The 18,186-nt window shown below is 36.0% G+C and overlaps 1 protein-coding gene across 3 annotated transcripts in view; it reads left to right on the forward strand.

Annotated features, from left to right (window-relative positions):
- Positions 1-18,186, forward strand: part of MED14 (mediator complex subunit 14) — a 105,697-nt gene that overhangs the window by 86,325 nt on the left and 1,186 nt on the right. For all 3 annotated transcript variants that reach the window (XM_077144930.1, XM_077144931.1, XM_077144933.1), the window contains 5 exons: positions 801-1,036; positions 6,767-6,946; positions 7,040-7,147; positions 15,037-15,162; positions 15,560-15,752. In XM_077144930.1, the coding sequence (XP_077001045.1) occupies positions 801-1,036; positions 6,767-6,946; positions 7,040-7,147; positions 15,037-15,162; positions 15,560-15,752 (843 nt within the window). The remainder of the gene's footprint in view (positions 1-800; positions 1,037-6,766; positions 6,947-7,039; positions 7,148-15,036; positions 15,163-15,559; positions 15,753-18,186) is intronic.

The following is an 18,186-nucleotide window of genomic DNA, read 5'->3' on the forward strand; positions in this document are numbered from 1 at the left end:
AATTGAATACTTTAAAAGGGTTAAAATGGTACATTTTATGTTATATATATATATAATCACAATAAATTATTTTTTTAAATTACTTTAAGTCACAAGGTTATGCAAATAAGCACAGAAGAGAAAAAACATACAAGTACATTAGTTAGCTTCTGCTACAAAACTTTTAATGGCTTAAAACAGCCACCGTGTGTATGTGTGTGTGTGTGTATATATATATATATTAAAACAGCCGCCAATAGTAATATATATATTAGCTCATATATTGGCAGTTTATTTAGGCTGAGTGCAGCCGAGTGGTCCTTCTCTTCTCTTGGGCTCACTCATGTGTCTGGGGTCAGCTTCTGGGTTGGCTAGGGGCTGGCTGGTCTAAGACAGCCTTAGCTGGGATGGCTGCTCTCTGCTCCATGTAATCTCTCCTACCTGATCATGTTGGTCTGTGCTTTTTCACGTGGAAACAGGACAGGGTCCAAGAGAGTGAGTGGAAGCCTAGCCTTGCAATTGGTACAATGTGACTTTCACTGCATTTTGTTGCTCAAAGCAAGTCTCAAGATCAGCTCAGATTTGAGGTGTGGAGAAATAGCTTCCACCTCTTGAAGGAGTCAGTGGAGCTCCTAAAGGAACAAAGTCACATGGCAAGGGAGGAGGATAATTGTGACCATTTTTGCTAACAATTTACCACAAAGAGAACTAAAACAGTATAGATTGATTTAGAATACGCAAGATTTGTAATAAAAACGAAAGAGAAACAATGAGATGGTATGTGTTTGTAAATGAAACAGGCATGTTTTCTTTCCCAAAAGGTTCCCAAGCAATGCCAACGAATATGCCTCCACCTCGTAAACTACCTCAGCGCTCTTGGGCAGCATCCATACCCACCATCCTCACTCACAGTGCCTTGAACATTTTATTGCTGCCCTCTCCAACGCCAGGTCTCGTACCTGGCCTGGCAGGTAGTTACCTTTGTTCTCCACTTGAGAGGTTCCTTGGATCAGTCATCATGAGACGACATCTTCAAAGAATTATTCAGCAAGAAACGGTATGGGTACTTAGATACCTTATAAGTGGTTGATTTTTCCAAAGCAGAGTGCTAAATTGTCCTACAGAATAGGATCTGAACCTAAAGTGATATTCTCTCACCTCCTTTGACTAGCTTGTTAGAATTAGGCTTTTCACCCTGCCCTAGCGTTAAAAACGGACTCCTCTATTTTCTTTTCCATTCTCCCATTAACATATTTCTGCATTTTTTGGTTGGTTGTGCTATGGCTTCCATATTATGTGGCTAATGTGGACATGGAGACAGGTCACCAAGATACCATAGAACAAGTGTACCCAGTATCTGGGCTGGCAAAGAATAGCATACTAGTAATTACGTGCCCTCTGGAATGCTTTGTAGACAGGCTGACTTTGAATCTCAGTCTTCATTGGAATAAAATTATTTATGATCACAAGCATGGAGACTGCTTTTTGAATGCGTTATCGGATTCATTTAAAACCCGTATAGCAAATGACTTCTAAACTATCCCATGGTAATGTTCTTAGGAGACGGCTCATAGGTCTGATTTGAGAGCACCATTTCTAGAGTCAGACCACCTGGGTTTGTAGCCGGGCACATCACCTGCTCATATGATCTTCAGCATATCTCTCCACCTTTCAGATAATAGTAGATAATAGTATCTCCCTAAATGCTGTGGGAATTTGAGATATCTCACGTAAAGGCCTTAGCATGATATCTGGCATTGGATACTTATTAAATGTTATTTATAGTTATTGTTATATATACATTTTAATGAGATAGTCAAAATGGTGCCTGTCTAAAACATCTACCCAGAGGGTTATACCAAGCATCTTAGCTTTCAGCTCTTTGAGCATCATTTTACTCCTTTGTATAATCAATATATTAGGCTGGAACATGGGTCAGGTCAGTAAACTACAGTTTAGGGGCCAAATCTTGCCCACCATCTGTTTTTGTACATGAAGTTTTATTGGAACACAGCCATGCCAGATTGCCTGTGGCTGCTATCATACTAAAACAGCCTTGTCGAGCAGTTGCAATGGAAAGTACATGGCCCCTAAAACCTAAAATATTTCTTCTGTGGCCCCGTACAGAAAAAGTTTAGTAACCCCTGGGGTAGAAAAAGTGCTAATCCAGATCTAATATTTTCTTATTGTACTCTTTATTCTTTTTTTCCCATTGTGCCACTCTTTAAAACATTTTATTGTGGAAAATTTTAAGGATAGATAAAAAGAGAGAAAATCATAATGAACTGTTATGTTCTCATTGCCCACTTTCAACAGTTAGCACATACCAATATTATTTCATCTCTATCTTCTCCCCCCCAGATGGTTTCATACAAATCTCAGAATCATATTTCATCCATAAATATTTTAGTGTCTCTAAAATGTATGGATGCTTAAAAAAATAACCACCATACCATTATTTTCTTTTTTAAACATTTTTTTATTGTGAAATATAACAAATATACAAAAAAGCATATTTCAAAGTACACTGTAGCAAGTAGTTATAGAACTACAAAAGATTTCAGGTTTTGGTTGGGTTACAGTTTCACAATTTTAGGTTTTTCCTTCTGTTTCAAGACACTGTAGACTAATGTAAATATCAATATAAAGGTTCAATAGTCATATCATTTGTTAAATCCTATCTTTCTCTGTTTTAACTCCTCCTTCTCCTTTGATCCTTCTCTCAATCTCTAGGGGGTGTTTGGGCTATGTCCATCTAACTTTTTCATGTTGGAGAAAGGGCTGCCGATAATACGGGATAGGGAGATGAAACTAGTTGATGTTCTTGGAGCGGCTGGCTGCTCTGGGTTTCAGGACTTATGTGGCCTAGGAACCCATCTGGAGGCTGTAGGTTTCTGGAAAGTAATCATAGTATGGGAAAGTTTTTGTAGAATCTCAGATAGAGCCCTAGATATTCCTTAGGGTTAACAGAAATGGTGTTGGTTGGGGTTTGGCAAACTGATAAATAGCAATATCCAGCTGAAGCTTGTGTAAGGATAGCCTCCAGAATAGCCCTTTAACTACTCTATTTGAACTCTCTGAGCCACTGACATCTTATTTTGTTATAATTCTTTTCCTCCTTTTGGTCAGGAAGATGTTGTCGATCCCACGGTGCCAGGGCCAGGCTCATCCGTGGGAGTCATATCCTATATTGCCAGGGAGAATTTCATCCCTGGATGTCATGTCCCACATAAGGGGAAGAGGAATGATTTTCCTTGCAGGGTTGGGCCTAGAGTAAGGCCATATCTGAGTAACAAAAGAGGTATTTGGGCAGTAACTCTTAGGCATAACTATAGGTAGGCTTAGCTTCTCCGCTCCAGAAATAGGCTTCATAAGAACAACCTTCAAGATCAAGGGTTTGGCCTATTGACTTGGGAGTCCCTGATGTTTAAGGCAGTCTTAGGGGTTTCCCTGCTGGTAAAGTTTAATAGTTCCATATTTCTTCTCCAGTCCTTCAAGGGACTTTATCGATACTTTTTTTTATTATTAATTTTTTAATTTTTTTTAAAAAATACCAAAAAAACGCCAAACGCAAGCATTCGTAACTTTTGATCATTCCGTTCTACATATTATAATCAGCAGTTCACAATAACATCACATAGTTGCATATTGATCATCATGATCATTTCTTGGAACATTTGCATCTATTCAGAAAAAGAAATAAAGAGAAAACAAAAATTCATAAAGGGATACAGACTGAGCAACAGGTCTGAATACAAAAACTCAGAAATGGACAGCACAATACTACCTAACTGTAATACAATTATGTTAAAACAGTGGATGAAGCTGCATGTGAGAATAATAGAGGGAAAGGGCTGGGTACATAAATGAAATCACAAAGAAAGACAATAAAGATTGAGATGGTATAATCTAGGAATGCTTAGAGTGTATAATAATAGTGACTAAATGTACAAATTTTAAAAATGTTTTTGCATGAGGAAGAACAAAGGAATGTCATTATTGCAGGGTGCTGAAAATAGATGATAATTAATATTTTAAAATGTCACCTCATGTGTGAGACTAAAGCAAAAAATGTTTGTTTGTTACAAAATTTATGTTTTGACTAGTGCATTTCCTAATATAACTTATGTAGATAGTTTGATTGAACGCCATAAGTACTTGGAATCTCAATTAGGACATGAGATTTTGTTGGTTTGTCCAGAGTGATGCCCCGATGAATCCCAGAGTGATTCGATCAGTGAGTGGAAAAGTATTTGCAAAGTCCCCTTTGGGGAATGGTGAGAGTGGGGAGAAATTCAACTTCCCCAAGTTGAATTCTTGATATTCTCACAAGCAGTGTGGACAACCAAAGCTATAGGCTGAGCCCCCAGTCTTGGGGTTTGTTCATATGAAACTTAGCCCCAAAAAGGATAGGTCAAGTCTACTTAAAATTTAGGCCTAAGAGTCACCCCCAAGAGAGCTTCTTTTGTTGCTCAGATGTGGCCTCTCCAGCCAACACAACAAGCAAGCTCACCACCCTCCCCCTGTCTACATGGGACATGACTCCAAGGGGTGTGGACCTTCCTAGCAATGTGGGACAGAGATCCTAGAGTGAGCTGAGACTCAGCATCAAGGGATTGGGAAAAACCCTAGAATGAGCTGAGATTTAGCATCTAGGGATTGAGAAAACCTTCTCGACCAAAAGGGGGAAGAGTGAAATGAGACAAAGGTCAATGGCTGAGAGGTTATCCTGGAGGTTATTCTTACACATTAAGTAGATATCACCTTGTTATTCAAGATGTAATGGAGAGGCTGGAGGGAACTGCCTGAAAATGCAGAGCTGTGTTCTAGTAGCCATGTTTCTTGAGGATGATTGAATAATGATACAGCTTTCACAGTGTGACTGTGTGATTGTGAAAACCTTGTGTCTGATGCTCCTTTTATCTACCTTGTCAACAAACGAGTAGAACATACGGAATAAAAATAAATAATAAGAGGAACAAATGCTAAAATAAATTTAGTTTGAAATGCTAGTGATCAATGAAAGCAAGGGGTAAGGGGTATGTAGGTATAATCTTTTTTTTTCCTTTTCTATGCTCGTTTTATTTCTTTTTCTATTGTCTTTTTATTTCTTTTTCTGAATTAATGCAAATGTTCTAAGAAATGATGAATATGCAACTAAGTGATATTGTGAATTAATGATTATATATGTTGATGTTTTATTTGGTTTGTTAGTTTTTTTAATTAATAAATAAATTTTTAAAAAAATTCATACATACCATACCCCCCACCCTTCCCTCTCACCTATTACCAGCATTTCACTCTAAATTTATTTTAACATTTGTTCCCCCTATTATTCATCTTTATTCCATACGTTTTACTCGTCTGTTGATAATATCCATACTTTTTAATTGTCTGTCCACTGCCCGCTTATAAGGAGCGCAGCGAGGCAGAACTCCGCCTCCTCCTTGTCCTCAGCCATGGTTAGCCCAGCCCCCTGCCTGGAAGTCCTCTGGGATGTATCTAGCTATTACATTAAGCTATACAGAATTAAAAGTCCTTCCCATTCTGGGCTCCATGTGTTTGGGTTATTTTAACAAGCTATCCAGGCAGGTTGAGTTCGATTATGTGCTACCAGATATTTAGGTTTTGTACAAAATAAACTTCTCTTCCTTTCTTCTCATAGAGTAGGTGAAGTTCTAAAATACAATGTCCTCCTTATCCCTGTATTCTAGTTTACTTCCGTTCCGACCCAGTCGACTTTGCTCTTTTCACTGATTGAAGGCTGATCTCTTTTTTGGTTTCTTAAACAGTTGTTGTTGTATGTAGCAATGCTAGCTTTCGAGCTGCAGAACTCCAGCTCTAGGTCTTAGGTGTCACAAAGGTACCCAAATTGTCCAGGGAAATGCCAGGTTATACATATATAGCACAAGATCTCAAAATCTAGAAATAACATTGACAGCTCCAGACTAAATGTGACTGCTGTAAGCACTTACAGTCTAGGCCCCAATTTTCTAAAAGAGACCATACAATATTTGTTCTTTTGTTTCCAGCTTATTTTGCACCACATAATGTCCCCAGGGTTCATTCACCTTGTTGTGTGCCTTACAACTTCGACTTCGTTCCTTTGTGTAGCCACAATATTCCATCATATGTATACACCACAGTTCATTTTACTTCTCTGTCAATGTATCCTTCAGCCACCTTTCCATTGGGCATCATGTATCACTGTAACATAATTATACCTAAAAAGTAATTTATCACCACTTATCTAGTTGGTGCCCAGATTTCCTCATTTGTCCCATTTTTTACAGTCTGAATCAGAATTGAAGTTAGTTTTTTTAAGTCCCTTTTAAAAACTGGCTCCTCCTCCATTTCTCTGTACACAATTTATTTGTTGAGGAAACTAAATCATTTGTTCTGTAGTTTCTAACAGTCTGGATTTTGCTGATTGTATCCCTTTGAAATCACTTAACATGTTCTTTTCACCCTTGTATTTCCTGTGATACTGGATTAATCTAGCTATTGAATTCAGACTCAACTTTTTGGTGATGGTTCTTGTTTTGAAAGAATACTTTATAGATAGTGTTTTGTTTTTCCATCAAGAGACATATAAGTCTGATTGCCTCTCTTTTTTAATGTTGTTAGCAGTTGTTGATGCTCAATGCCTAGATAACTTTATTTGTTTGGAGCAGATGTCAACTTAGTTGGTTTCCTTTTGTAGCAATTCTTTCAGTAACATTTTCATTTTCTTTCTCTTATGTAATGCCTTAAACGTTAAATTTGCTGCATTCTTGTTGTTCTGTAGCTACAGCTCATAAATTCCAATGAACCAGGAGTGATCATGTTTAAGACTGATGCACTGAAATGCAGAGTAGCTCTTAGTCCCAAAACCAACCAAACACTTCAGCTGAAAGTGACACCTGAAAATGCAGGACAGTGGAAACCTGACGAACTTCAAGTTTTGGAGAAATTCTTCGAAACGAGAGTATGTGTTTAATAATGTGTAATTTTAATATAATTAATGAAATAGAAGAGTCAAGTTAGAATCAAGAGTAATTTGCTTTATTTATTCCCATAGGTTGCAGGACCGCCATTTAAAGCCAATACATTAATAGCCTTCACCAAGCTATTAGGAGCTCCTCCACACATCCTCAGAGACTGTGTGCATATTATGAAGCTAGAGCTGGTAAGTTACAGAGAAAGATATACTTTTATAGCAAGGTCTACTTGAGGAGGTTGAAGTAGGTGGGAGCAATGTTTATTGGCTTTCACCCATTTATGTTTTCTTTCATTTTTCTCAAATTCTGCTTAGTTTAATTTAAATTTTATTTAACTTTGAATAGGTGCACTATCCTGTTGTCGCTTTTGAATTTAGAACAGCAAGATGATACAGTGAAAAATTTCCCATCCATCCTGCCCAGCCGTCCAGCTCATCCCCTCACAGTGAACCAGAGTTACCAGTGTCTTGCTTGTCCTTCCAGAAGGTCCATTCATAAAAGCAAATACATATATCTCCCTCATATACTTTTTTAAAAACAAAATGGAACCATTTACACATCCTGTTTTGTATTTTTTCCAGTTTTTTAATGCTTGTTTTATTGTGAAAAATATATACAAAAAAGCAATAAATTTCCAAGTACATTTAAACAAGTAGTTATACAACAGATTTTAAAGTTTGGTATGGGTTACAGTTCCACGATTTTTCACTTTTTCTTCTAACTCCTCCAAGATACTGGAGACCAAAAGAATATGAGTATACTGATTCAGCAGTCATATTTGTTCGTTAAATCCTATCTTCACTATTATACTCTTCCTTCTCTTTGTTTTCTTTTTTTGTGAAAAAGAACATATACAAAAAAGCAATAAATTTCAAAGTACATTGCAGTAGTTAGTTGTAGAGCAAATTTCAGAGTTTGGTATGGGTCACAATTCCACAATTTTAGGTTTTTATTTCTAGCTAATCTAAGGTAGTAGAGGCTGAAAGAAATATCAGTATACTGATTCAGCAATCATGCTCATTTGTTAAACCCGATCTCTGTATAACTCCACCATACCTTTGATCTTTCTCTCACTCTTTAGGGGTATTTGGATTATGCCCATTCTAACTTTTTCACATCGGAAGGGGCTGTTGATAATACGGGATAGGGAGATGGAACTAGTTGATGTTCTGGAAAGGCTGGCCCCTCAGCATTTCAGTACTTACCTGGTCCAGGGACCATCTGGAGGTTGTAGGTTTCTGGAAAGTTACCCTAGGGCATGGAACCTTTGTATAATCTTTTATAATGTTCTAGGTGTTCTTTAGAATTGTCAGGAATGGTTTTTTTGGGGGGGGTTGGCAAGTTATGATAGTAGCAGTGTCTAACTGAAGCCGGCGTGAGAATGACCTCCAGAGTAGCCTCTCGTCTCTATTTGAACTTTCTCAGCCACCAAGCCCTTATATGTTATACTTCTTTTCCCCATTTTGGTCAGGATGGCATTGTTGATCCCATGTCAGACTCATCCCTGGGGGTCATCTCCCACACCACCAAGAAGACTCACCCGTGGATGTCATGTCCCACGTAGGGGGGAGGGTAGTGGTTTCACTTGCACAGTTGGGATTAGAGAGAAAGAGGCTACATATGAGCAACAAAAGAAGTCCTCCGGAGATGACTCATAGGCATACCTATATGTACTTTTTCCATTTTTATTATGAAAAGTGTCATTTGTAAAAATTTATAATGTATATGTAAATTATAAAAACTAATAATATAAATCTTTTCACATTTAAGTCTTTAATCCACCTGGAATTGCTTTTTGTGTATGATGTGGGGTAGGGAATTGATTTCTGTTACCTTTTCTTCCTCCTTTGCTTTCTTCCATGCCTTAACAGTATTTACATAATAATCTACCCTTTCCTCACAGATCTGCAGTTCCACTTCCATCATTTATCAAATTTTCATAATCATTTCACCATTTAGTGTGATGTTTCCTGTGGGTTTTTGGTAGATACCATCAGATTAAGGAAGTATCCTCTTTCTAGTTTAAAATGTTGATTAAAAAAATGAGCATTGAATTTTTTCTTTATTTTTATTTTTTACATATTTTTTATTTAAAAAAAGAAACGATACACTTAGAACCACCAAGAATGGATATCTTAGTTAACTCACCTATAGGCATATTTAAATAAAGTATCCATATAATATTTTAAGGCCTGTGTTTGCACAGTTAAGTTTCATAAACCAATTTAAAATTAATACAACAAGGAAAAAATCTACGTATTTGGATAGCAAAGTTCTTAAATTCTGTGTATTAAAAACTAACGTAGGGCGGGCCACGGTGGCTCAGCAGGCAGAGTTCTCACCTGCCATGCCAGACACCCAGGTTCGATTCCCGGTGTCTGCCCATGCCAAAAATAAATAAATAAATAAATAAATAAACAAGCTTAGATGCCATTTGATCAGCTCTCAAAACTGTGAATGTTCTCAAAATACCAAATAGAAAGTTCTTAAAAATATCTGCATTGCTCTAATAATGACCTATGTTACTAAATATTTTCTGTATTTCAGGAAAAGATGAAGATTCAAATATTTTTACAATTCACATGGAAATCTTAACCATCTAAAGTGGATATCTTAGCTTATCCATAGGCATATTTAAAAAATGTCTAAGTAATCATCATAAAGCCAGTTTGTACAATATGTTTCATAAACCAATTTAAAATTAAAGCAAGGAAGGAAAAAAATCTATAAATACAGATATCAAAGTTACTTGAATTCTAAAATTAAACAGTATTTGATTGACTATCAAAACTGCATTCTCAAAATATCAAGTAAAAAGTTATTACATATATCAACTTTGCTTTAGTAGTGAGCTATGTTACTAAATATTTTCAAATTTTTTATTTCAGGTATTTATTTTATCTAATACTACTATAACTGACTATAGTTTTTTTAACCATGTTTTAGTTATAAAATATAACATATATATATATATATATATATACAACGAAAAGAAAGGAAAAAAAGTAGTAATTTTCAAAGCGCACTTCAACAAGCAGCCACAGACTAGTTCCCAGAGTTTGTCATGGGCTACCATGCCTTCAACTCAGATTTTTCCTTCTAGCTGCTCCAAAACAGTGGTGGCTTTATCAAAGTTACAATAATGGAATCATATAGTATCTGTCTTTGTGTCTGACTTATTTCACTCAGCATTATGTCCTCAAGGTTCATCCATTTTGTCATATGTTTCTGGACATCATTTTGTCTAAATGCTGCATAATATTCCATCGTATATATATACCACCTTTTATTTATCCACGCGTCTGTTGATGGGCACCTGGATTGTTTCCATCTCTTGGCAATTGTGAATAGTGCTGCTGTGAACATCGGTGTGCAAATGTCTGTTCATGTCACTGCCCTCAACTCTTCTGGATATATACCGAATATTGGTATTGCCGGGTCATAGGGCAACTCAGTATTTAGTTTTCTGAGGAATCACCAAACTCATTTCCACCGTGGCCGAACCATTTTACATTCCCACCAACAGTGAATAAGTGTTCCAATTTCTCCACATCCTCTCCAACATTTATAGTTTCCTGTTTGTTTAATAGCAGCCATTCTTACAAGTGTGAGGGGATGTCTCACTGTCGTCTTAACTTGCATTTCTCTTATAGCCAATGAAGACAAGCATGAGTGTTGAATTTTATCAGTTCTTTTTCTGTATCTGTTGAAATAATCTTGTGGTCTGCTCCTTTTTTTCTATTAAATGGTGAATTGTAGAGATATATAATATTCTCTGTTCTAGCAGCATTAAGTTTGGCTGTAAGGGACAGCAATACCATAATACCAATGGCTTCAATAAAATAGAAGTTAGTTTTTCCCTTATGTCAAAGCCCCAGGTAGGAGGTCCAGGGCTGGTATGTTGAATCATAATATCAAAGACCCAAGATCCTTCTATCATATTACCATGCCATGTGTGGCTTCTATTCTCAATTTAGCCAATGGTTCATGGTAGCTGGGCAGGTTCCAACCAGCAGTCTTGATAATAGGAAAGAAAAGAGGGAAAAGGACATACTCCCTTTCCTTTAAGGAACCTTGTGTGCCCTATATTCTTGTCCAAGATAAGGCCACATGTAACTGCAAGAGAGTCTAGAAATGCAGTTCTTTATTCAACACTCCTATATGCCCCACAAAAATCAGGGGTTCTGTCAACTAATTCCATCCCCCTATCCAATATTATCAACTGCATCTTTCAACATGAAAAAGTTAGAATGGGCATAGCCCAAATATCTCTCAAAATTGGGAGAAAGATCAAAGGAGATGGTGAAGTTATACAGAGAAGGAAGGGTTTAACAAAGGAGTATGATTGCTGAATCATTATATTGATATTTCTTTCAGTCTCCAGTATTTTAGAGCAGCTAGAAGTAAAAACCTAAAATTGTGGAACTAACCCATAGCAAACTCTGAAATCTATTCTATAACTAATTATTGTGATACGCTTTGAAATTTTTTGCTCTTTTGTATATATGATGATAAATGCACAGCTGTATGAGGGTATTGTAAACCATTGATTGTACACTTTGATTACATAGTATATGAATATATAATATATAAATCAATAGAATTGCATTAAAATTAAAAAAGAAATCAGGGGTTCTATTTATTATTGAAAAGGAGGAGGATGGACACTGGGAACAACTAACAGTGCTAGCCACAATCCCATTCCAGAATTCTTATACAAATACTAGACTTTGATATTCCATCCTTCAAGTCTCCTATTCTATCTTTGATATGTTTTACCTCTTTATCTACCTTGGCTGTGTCTTAATATTTATCTTCTATTATGTCTAATGTGCTATTTAACATTTCTATTGAGTTTTTAAATTAAATTTCTGCATTTTTCATTTTTGTTTCTTTTTTTTTTGTATTTTCCTGTTCATTTTTTATAGTCTTTTGTGCCTTCCTAATACTTTTAATTGCTTCTTATTTCTTACATATTAAACACACCTAATTTTATATTGCACATCTGGCAAAGTGTTTGCTTTTGTCAGGTGCCTTGGGGAACTATTGAAAACTGAATTCTTGGCTAAGGGTTTTTCTACCACCTGGATAGTATGAGGGGAGGTTTCGCACACCTGCTTGAGGGCCTGCCTGGGGCTCCACCCAGACTAAGTTCAGGACAGACAGGTTTCATTGCCATTTGCCTTTCCTAATTAAATTTTTTTACATTTACCCTTTCCTTGAGGATATGGCTCTTGGAAGCTTGGCTTTATGTGTTTGTTGATATGACTTTGCACTTTTGTTGGGAGCCTAGACTTTTTCTCTGACACCTTGAATAGTTAAAATTTGAGTGATAGATCTCAGGCAGCAAATACTCTCTACAGGTAGCTGCTGGCTTCAGAGCACTGGGTTTCTGCTCTTGCCTTATTTTTGACCCTTTGGAGGTTTCCCCTATTGTCTGGCTAGCCTAGTTTGCATTTAAAAAATGCCTGCCTGCTCCCAATATTTGTTAGTGTTAGTGGAAGTGATTTCCAGCATACCTACCTTCACATATTGCTTGAAATGGAAGGGCATCTTGCTTTATTCACTTAACAAGTCTTGGAGATCTTTCCATATCAGTACACAAAGGGCTTCTTCATTATCAAAATGGTTAAAGAGATGATCATTTTGTTTGTTTCTGATATTTTGTGATTACAAACAGAGCCACAAGCAAGAGTTTTTCTACGGATATGCCAATGTATCTGTAGGACAAATTCTTAGAAAGAATTTCTGGGTCAAAGGATACATGAAATTATAATTTTGATAGATATTGCCAGATTGTCGTCTATACAGGTTATGCCAGTTTATACTCCCAGCAATTTATTGAGAGTACCTGCTTTCCCATATCCTTGTTAACAATTTTATCGATCTTTAGATTTAGAGGTCTTTCTTTCATTGATTTTTAGGGGCTTTTTGTATATTAGGGAAATTAGCCCCTTGGGATATTAGGTATAAATATTTTTTTCTGGTTTGTCATTTATGTTTTGACTTTACTTTGGTAGGCTTAGTTATGTAAAATATTATTTTAAATGTAGTCAAAAGTATCCATCTTTGCTTTTAAGGATTCCTGCTTTTGTATCATTGTTAGACTCTTCTTTCCCACTCTCAGATTAAGAAATAATTCTTCCATGGTTTCTTTTAATACTTGTATGAGTTTAGTTTTAAAATTATTTATTTAGTGTTTTTGCATGAGGAAGAACAAAGGAATGTTATTACTGCAGGGTGTTTAAAATAGATGGTAATTAATATTTTAAATTCTTAACTTATTTGTGAGACTAAAGCAAAAAATGTTTACTTGGTACAAAATTTGTATTTTGACTAGTACAGTTCCTAATATAACTTATGTGGACAGCTTAATTGAACACCGTAAGTACATGGAACCTTGAGTAGGGCATAAGATTTTGTAGGTTTGTCCAGAGTGATGCCCCAATAAATCCCAGAGTGATTTGAACAGTGAGTAAAAAAGTATTTGCAAAGTCTTGGAGGAATGGTGAGAAAGGGAGTCGAGAGATTATCCTGGAGGTTATTCTTACGCATTAATAGATATCACCTTGTTAGTCAGGATGTAACAGAGAGGCTGGAGGGAACTGCCTGAAAAAGTAGAGCTGTATTCCAGTAGCCATGTTTCTTGAAGATGATTGTAAAATGATAAAGCTTTCACACCGTGACTGTGTGATTGTGAAAACCTCATGTCTGATGCTCCTTTTATCTACCTTATCAACATATAAGTAAAACATATAGAATAAAAATAAATAGGGAGAACGTGTTAAAATAAATTTAGATTGAAATGCTAGTGCTCAATGAAAGGGAGGGGTAAGGGGTATGGTATGTATGAATTTTTTTCTGTTGTCTTTTTATTTCTTTTTCTGAATTAATGCAAATGTTCCAAGAAATGATCGTGATGATGAATATGCAACTATGTGATGATAGTTTGAGTTATTGATTATATATGTAGAACGGAATGATCATAGGTTAAGAATGTGTTATATATTTTTTTTAATTTAAAAATTAATTTAAAAAATATTTATTTAGGTTTTTGACTCATTTAAAATTTTAGTGTCAAACGTGACGTATATATCCAACTTCTTTAGATACCACTGATTGCCCTACCTTTTATTGAAAAATCCATCTTCTTTGGGGAGATTTTCAATTGTTCTTCTTTCCCTGTGAAAGTATACAATGTGTAGATGGAATCCAGGTGGTAGCTGTTTATATTTTTGCAATCATAGAGTAGTCCTTTCATTTTAATATTCTAGTAGTTACTTGGTTAAATCCAAATACTTAACCACTTTTTTTAGTTGGGTGTTTTTTACTGTTAATATTGGGGCAGTAATTTTGCTTTGGCTTCTGGTTTGATGGGGTATAGGAAACATTGTTTATGTCAAAAGAAATCTGTTTGGGTTTTTAAAGAAGTAAATATTTATGTGGTTATAAAAGCACCAGTGGGTATAATTTGAAATCATTAACACAGTTTGATTTGTTTAGGGAAGAAGTTAAAAATGGGTCTGGAAGTCTAGATTGGCATAAGTTAAGAAAGGCCTTGAATGTCAGGTAGAGAAGTTGGTTCTTGTGGAGGAGAGGCAGCATGTGTCACTGAATGTCACTGAACATTTGTGAGCTGGATCAGAACCATACTTTAGGACATGTTTCTGGTAGTGGTGTAAGGACGAACTGGAGGAGGCAGCCACTGGAAGGGACCCTTATAGGGGCCCAGGCAAAGTAGTGAAGCCCAGAGCTCAGGAGGCATCAGTGGAAATAGAGAGGAAGGAATAGGTGTCAAAGACACTAGGAAAGCTGAATCCATAGGCTGGGGTTAACCTATTAAGTGGGAGGGATGGAAGGGGGACATATTAACTTTAGAATTGACTTTTCAGTTAATAACTTCTTGTTTCTTTTGAAAAAATGTAAGTTATCAATTTTATGTTCTGTTAATAATTAGGTATGAAGTAAAATTCTAACCTTTCACATTTCTATACTAGAACACAATTTTAAATGTTCATATGACTTTAGCTTTATTTATTTATTTATTTATTTATTTATTTATTTTGGTCTAAATCAGTTCCCTGACCAGGCAACACAGCTGAAATGGAACGTTCAGTTTTGCCTGACAATCCCTCCCAGTGCACCACCGATTGCACCTCCTGGGACGCCTGCTGTGGTGCTGAAATCCAAAATGCTTTTCTTTGTAAGTATCATGTGGCAGCTGTGTGTGTGTGTGCAGAGCTTCTGGGTTAAAGGCAATGTGAGAATAATAGAGCAACTTTTGGATAATTGCATAAATTATCTATTGCTGCCAAATATAGATCCAGAATCCTTAATTGTCAGTTTAGATTTTATAAAATCCTGGTTCCTTTGGATATATAGGAATTTATTGAGGTAGATAATTATGTGCCACAGTTGCATCTTAACCACAATATTAATAGAGTTGCTTACCACTTTTCTTGTCATATTTGATTTTCTTCCCCTTGATATGTACCTTAATCTGAAAGTACAGTAAATGATGGTGCCTTTGATAAATTGAGACAAATGTTTTATTTTCTTAATATGTTTTTATTCTCTTTGTGTGTGTTGTGTGTCTGCAGCTTCAACTAACTCAGAAAACATCAGTCCCTCCCCAAGAGCCTGTTAGTATTATAGTTCCAATTATTTATGACATGGCGTCAGGTACAACTCAGCAGGCAGACATTCCCAGACAGCAGAACTCTTCTGTTGCTGCTCCCATGATGGTCAGCAACATTCTAAAGAGGTTTGCAGAGATGAATCCACCACGACAAGGTACATGATGTGTAGACAGTATTTTATTGCATATGTGTTATAAAAGTTCTTTTGAGATACCCCTTTCTACTCCCCTCTTCTCCCTTCCTATCCCTGCCCCCAACCCAGTAATAGAACTCTAGTTGCTGTGGCCCTCTTAAATGTCTGCCTGTTGCTTTCTTCCTTTCTCACTGATTCTTCATTTTTGTCCATTTCTCTGCTGCCTGGACTTTAGTTTTGTTAGTAATTTACTATTGGGACTGACCCAATTGCTAATGCCAGAAGCTTGTATTTATAGCACACATTGCCATAAAGCCCTAGGTTAGGATGTTACAAATTTTCCATGGCTGTGAATTCTTGCCCTACCATTGACACCTGCCACTCTGTATATCACAAAGTTGAAATGCATGTTGAATTCTCATATTTCATGGTTCAGTCATGAATAGAATATCATTAAAAGTTCTGTATCTTCTAAATGTTTTGTGAAGAATAAAAGCTGATACAAATGGCTTCACTGCTTTTTGGGCTTCTTATATAAGTGTCAGGTGGGTGCAAGTGAACCTTTTCACCAAGTGCACAATGAAGCTCTCAAACTGAACATTTTCAAGGAAACCAGAATGTTTCTGGAAAAATAAGCAAGGTCCCTTCAGTACTGTAGCAGCATACGCTTAACATATAGTTCTTGGCAGTGCTAAATTTGGGGCTACAAATCATAAAGCTCAGCAGAGAGAACTTTTCTTCCGTTTTGATTATTTCTATTATTAAGGAAATTAATAAATTTTAATTTAAATTTTGCTTATTTCTAACATTAAGGAAAATCCTCTTTCTAAAGTTTAGAATAGTTTGACAAAAGAATTATGTTATAAAATGAGAGGAAGTTGTTCTCTGAAACATTTTTAGCTACTCAGAGCAGGAATTATGAAAGAAATGACGTTTTTAGCTATTTGTTTCCCCGTATTGTTTGCATAGGTGAGTTTCCACTTAATTATAGTCCATAAGGAATACACTGGGCAGTAGAGAAGGCTATGCTTCTTTTGTTGTAATATTTCTTCCACTTCTTATAATTTTCTGCTTTCATCCTTTGACTTGTCTCTTCTTGCAGCTAAAAGTCAGATCTCAAGAATCAAAGTTTAAAGCTATCAGAATTGTCAAAGTAGCGGTCCAATAAAACTTTGATAACAAATACCATTCCTGCCCAAGCAGATAACTACCATTATTAAGTCTTGTGGAATTAAAAATTAAAAGGAAATAATATTTTGATCCTGTTGGGATCAAGCACGTTTTTCTACCTGACAATAATGAAAACGTGTTTTTAAAAAAGAGAAAGATATATGTTCTCCTTTTTTTAAAAAAAAACAAATTGTTGGGATATTTAGAAGTGTTTTTCTCTTTTTCTTTTACTTTTCCTTAGGCTGGATGACAGACCTTTGGATTTTTATTTTCTTTCTGTACCTTAATTTTCCAGTATTGGAGAAAAGGTTGGCAGTAACTTGCACAGTGTCACTGCACATCCTGACCTTTGCCAGAAGGCCATTATTCACATGAGATCTTCAGTTCTCTCACTTTTAGCCACCGTAGTGTTAGGTCATGCTCTCGTTGAAGGAATCAGCTTTTGGTGTATAATGTTTACAGCTGGTATGGGTTAATAATATTTAAGCATTTGTAATATTTGCAAGAAATGAGAGGTTTCTTTTGAGCAAAGAGGAAATCAAGAGAATGAATCATCAGCTCCCATACAAATCTGTTCCTAAATCCATCACCTCCCTATTCCTTTGAAGTACATTTAAGAAAAATCACTTTTTTTTAAATTTAATTGACTTAAAGGTTGAACTCCAGAAGTTGACAATTTCCTTGAAATTTGGTGAGAAAACCCTAATACATGCCACTGACCTGTACTATTCAATATGGTCACCACTAGCCACATGTGGCTATTTAAGTTTAAATTAATTACAATTTAAAATTCAGTTCCTTAGTCACATCAGCTAGCTATATTACAAGTAGCCATAGGATAAATATAGAACATTTCCATCATTATGGAAAGTTCTGTTGGACATCCCTGTGATAGACATTTTCATCTAGTCTTTTATGCAACATTATAAAGACACCACTGAGGTTATAACCAATGCATAAATATAAACAAGATCTTTTCCTTTGGATTCAGAATATATAGGCAAGTTGTCAGTAGCCTTAAAGCCCAATTTCAAAGGTTTATCCAGTGCCGCATGCAGTGCTTCTGTAGAGAAACCCTAGGCATGTCTTCTTAAATTTCATTCTAACTGGGAGTTGCCCAAAATTTCCTTCTGAGAGAAAAAACAAAACCCAGACTAAACATCTGAAACTTAACACCAAAGCTTACTCCCCTGTAATATGAGCAGTTAAAACTTAATCTTTTACTTTGATCTTTAAAGTTCTTACTGATTTTAAATTTAATTACCCCTTCCCTCACCGGTGTGTT

Source organism: Tamandua tetradactyla, chromosome X (assembly GCF_023851605.1).
Source record: "Tamandua tetradactyla isolate mTamTet1 chromosome X, mTamTet1.pri, whole genome shotgun sequence".
NCBI classification, from domain to species: Eukaryota; Metazoa; Chordata; class Mammalia; order Pilosa; family Myrmecophagidae; genus Tamandua; species Tamandua tetradactyla.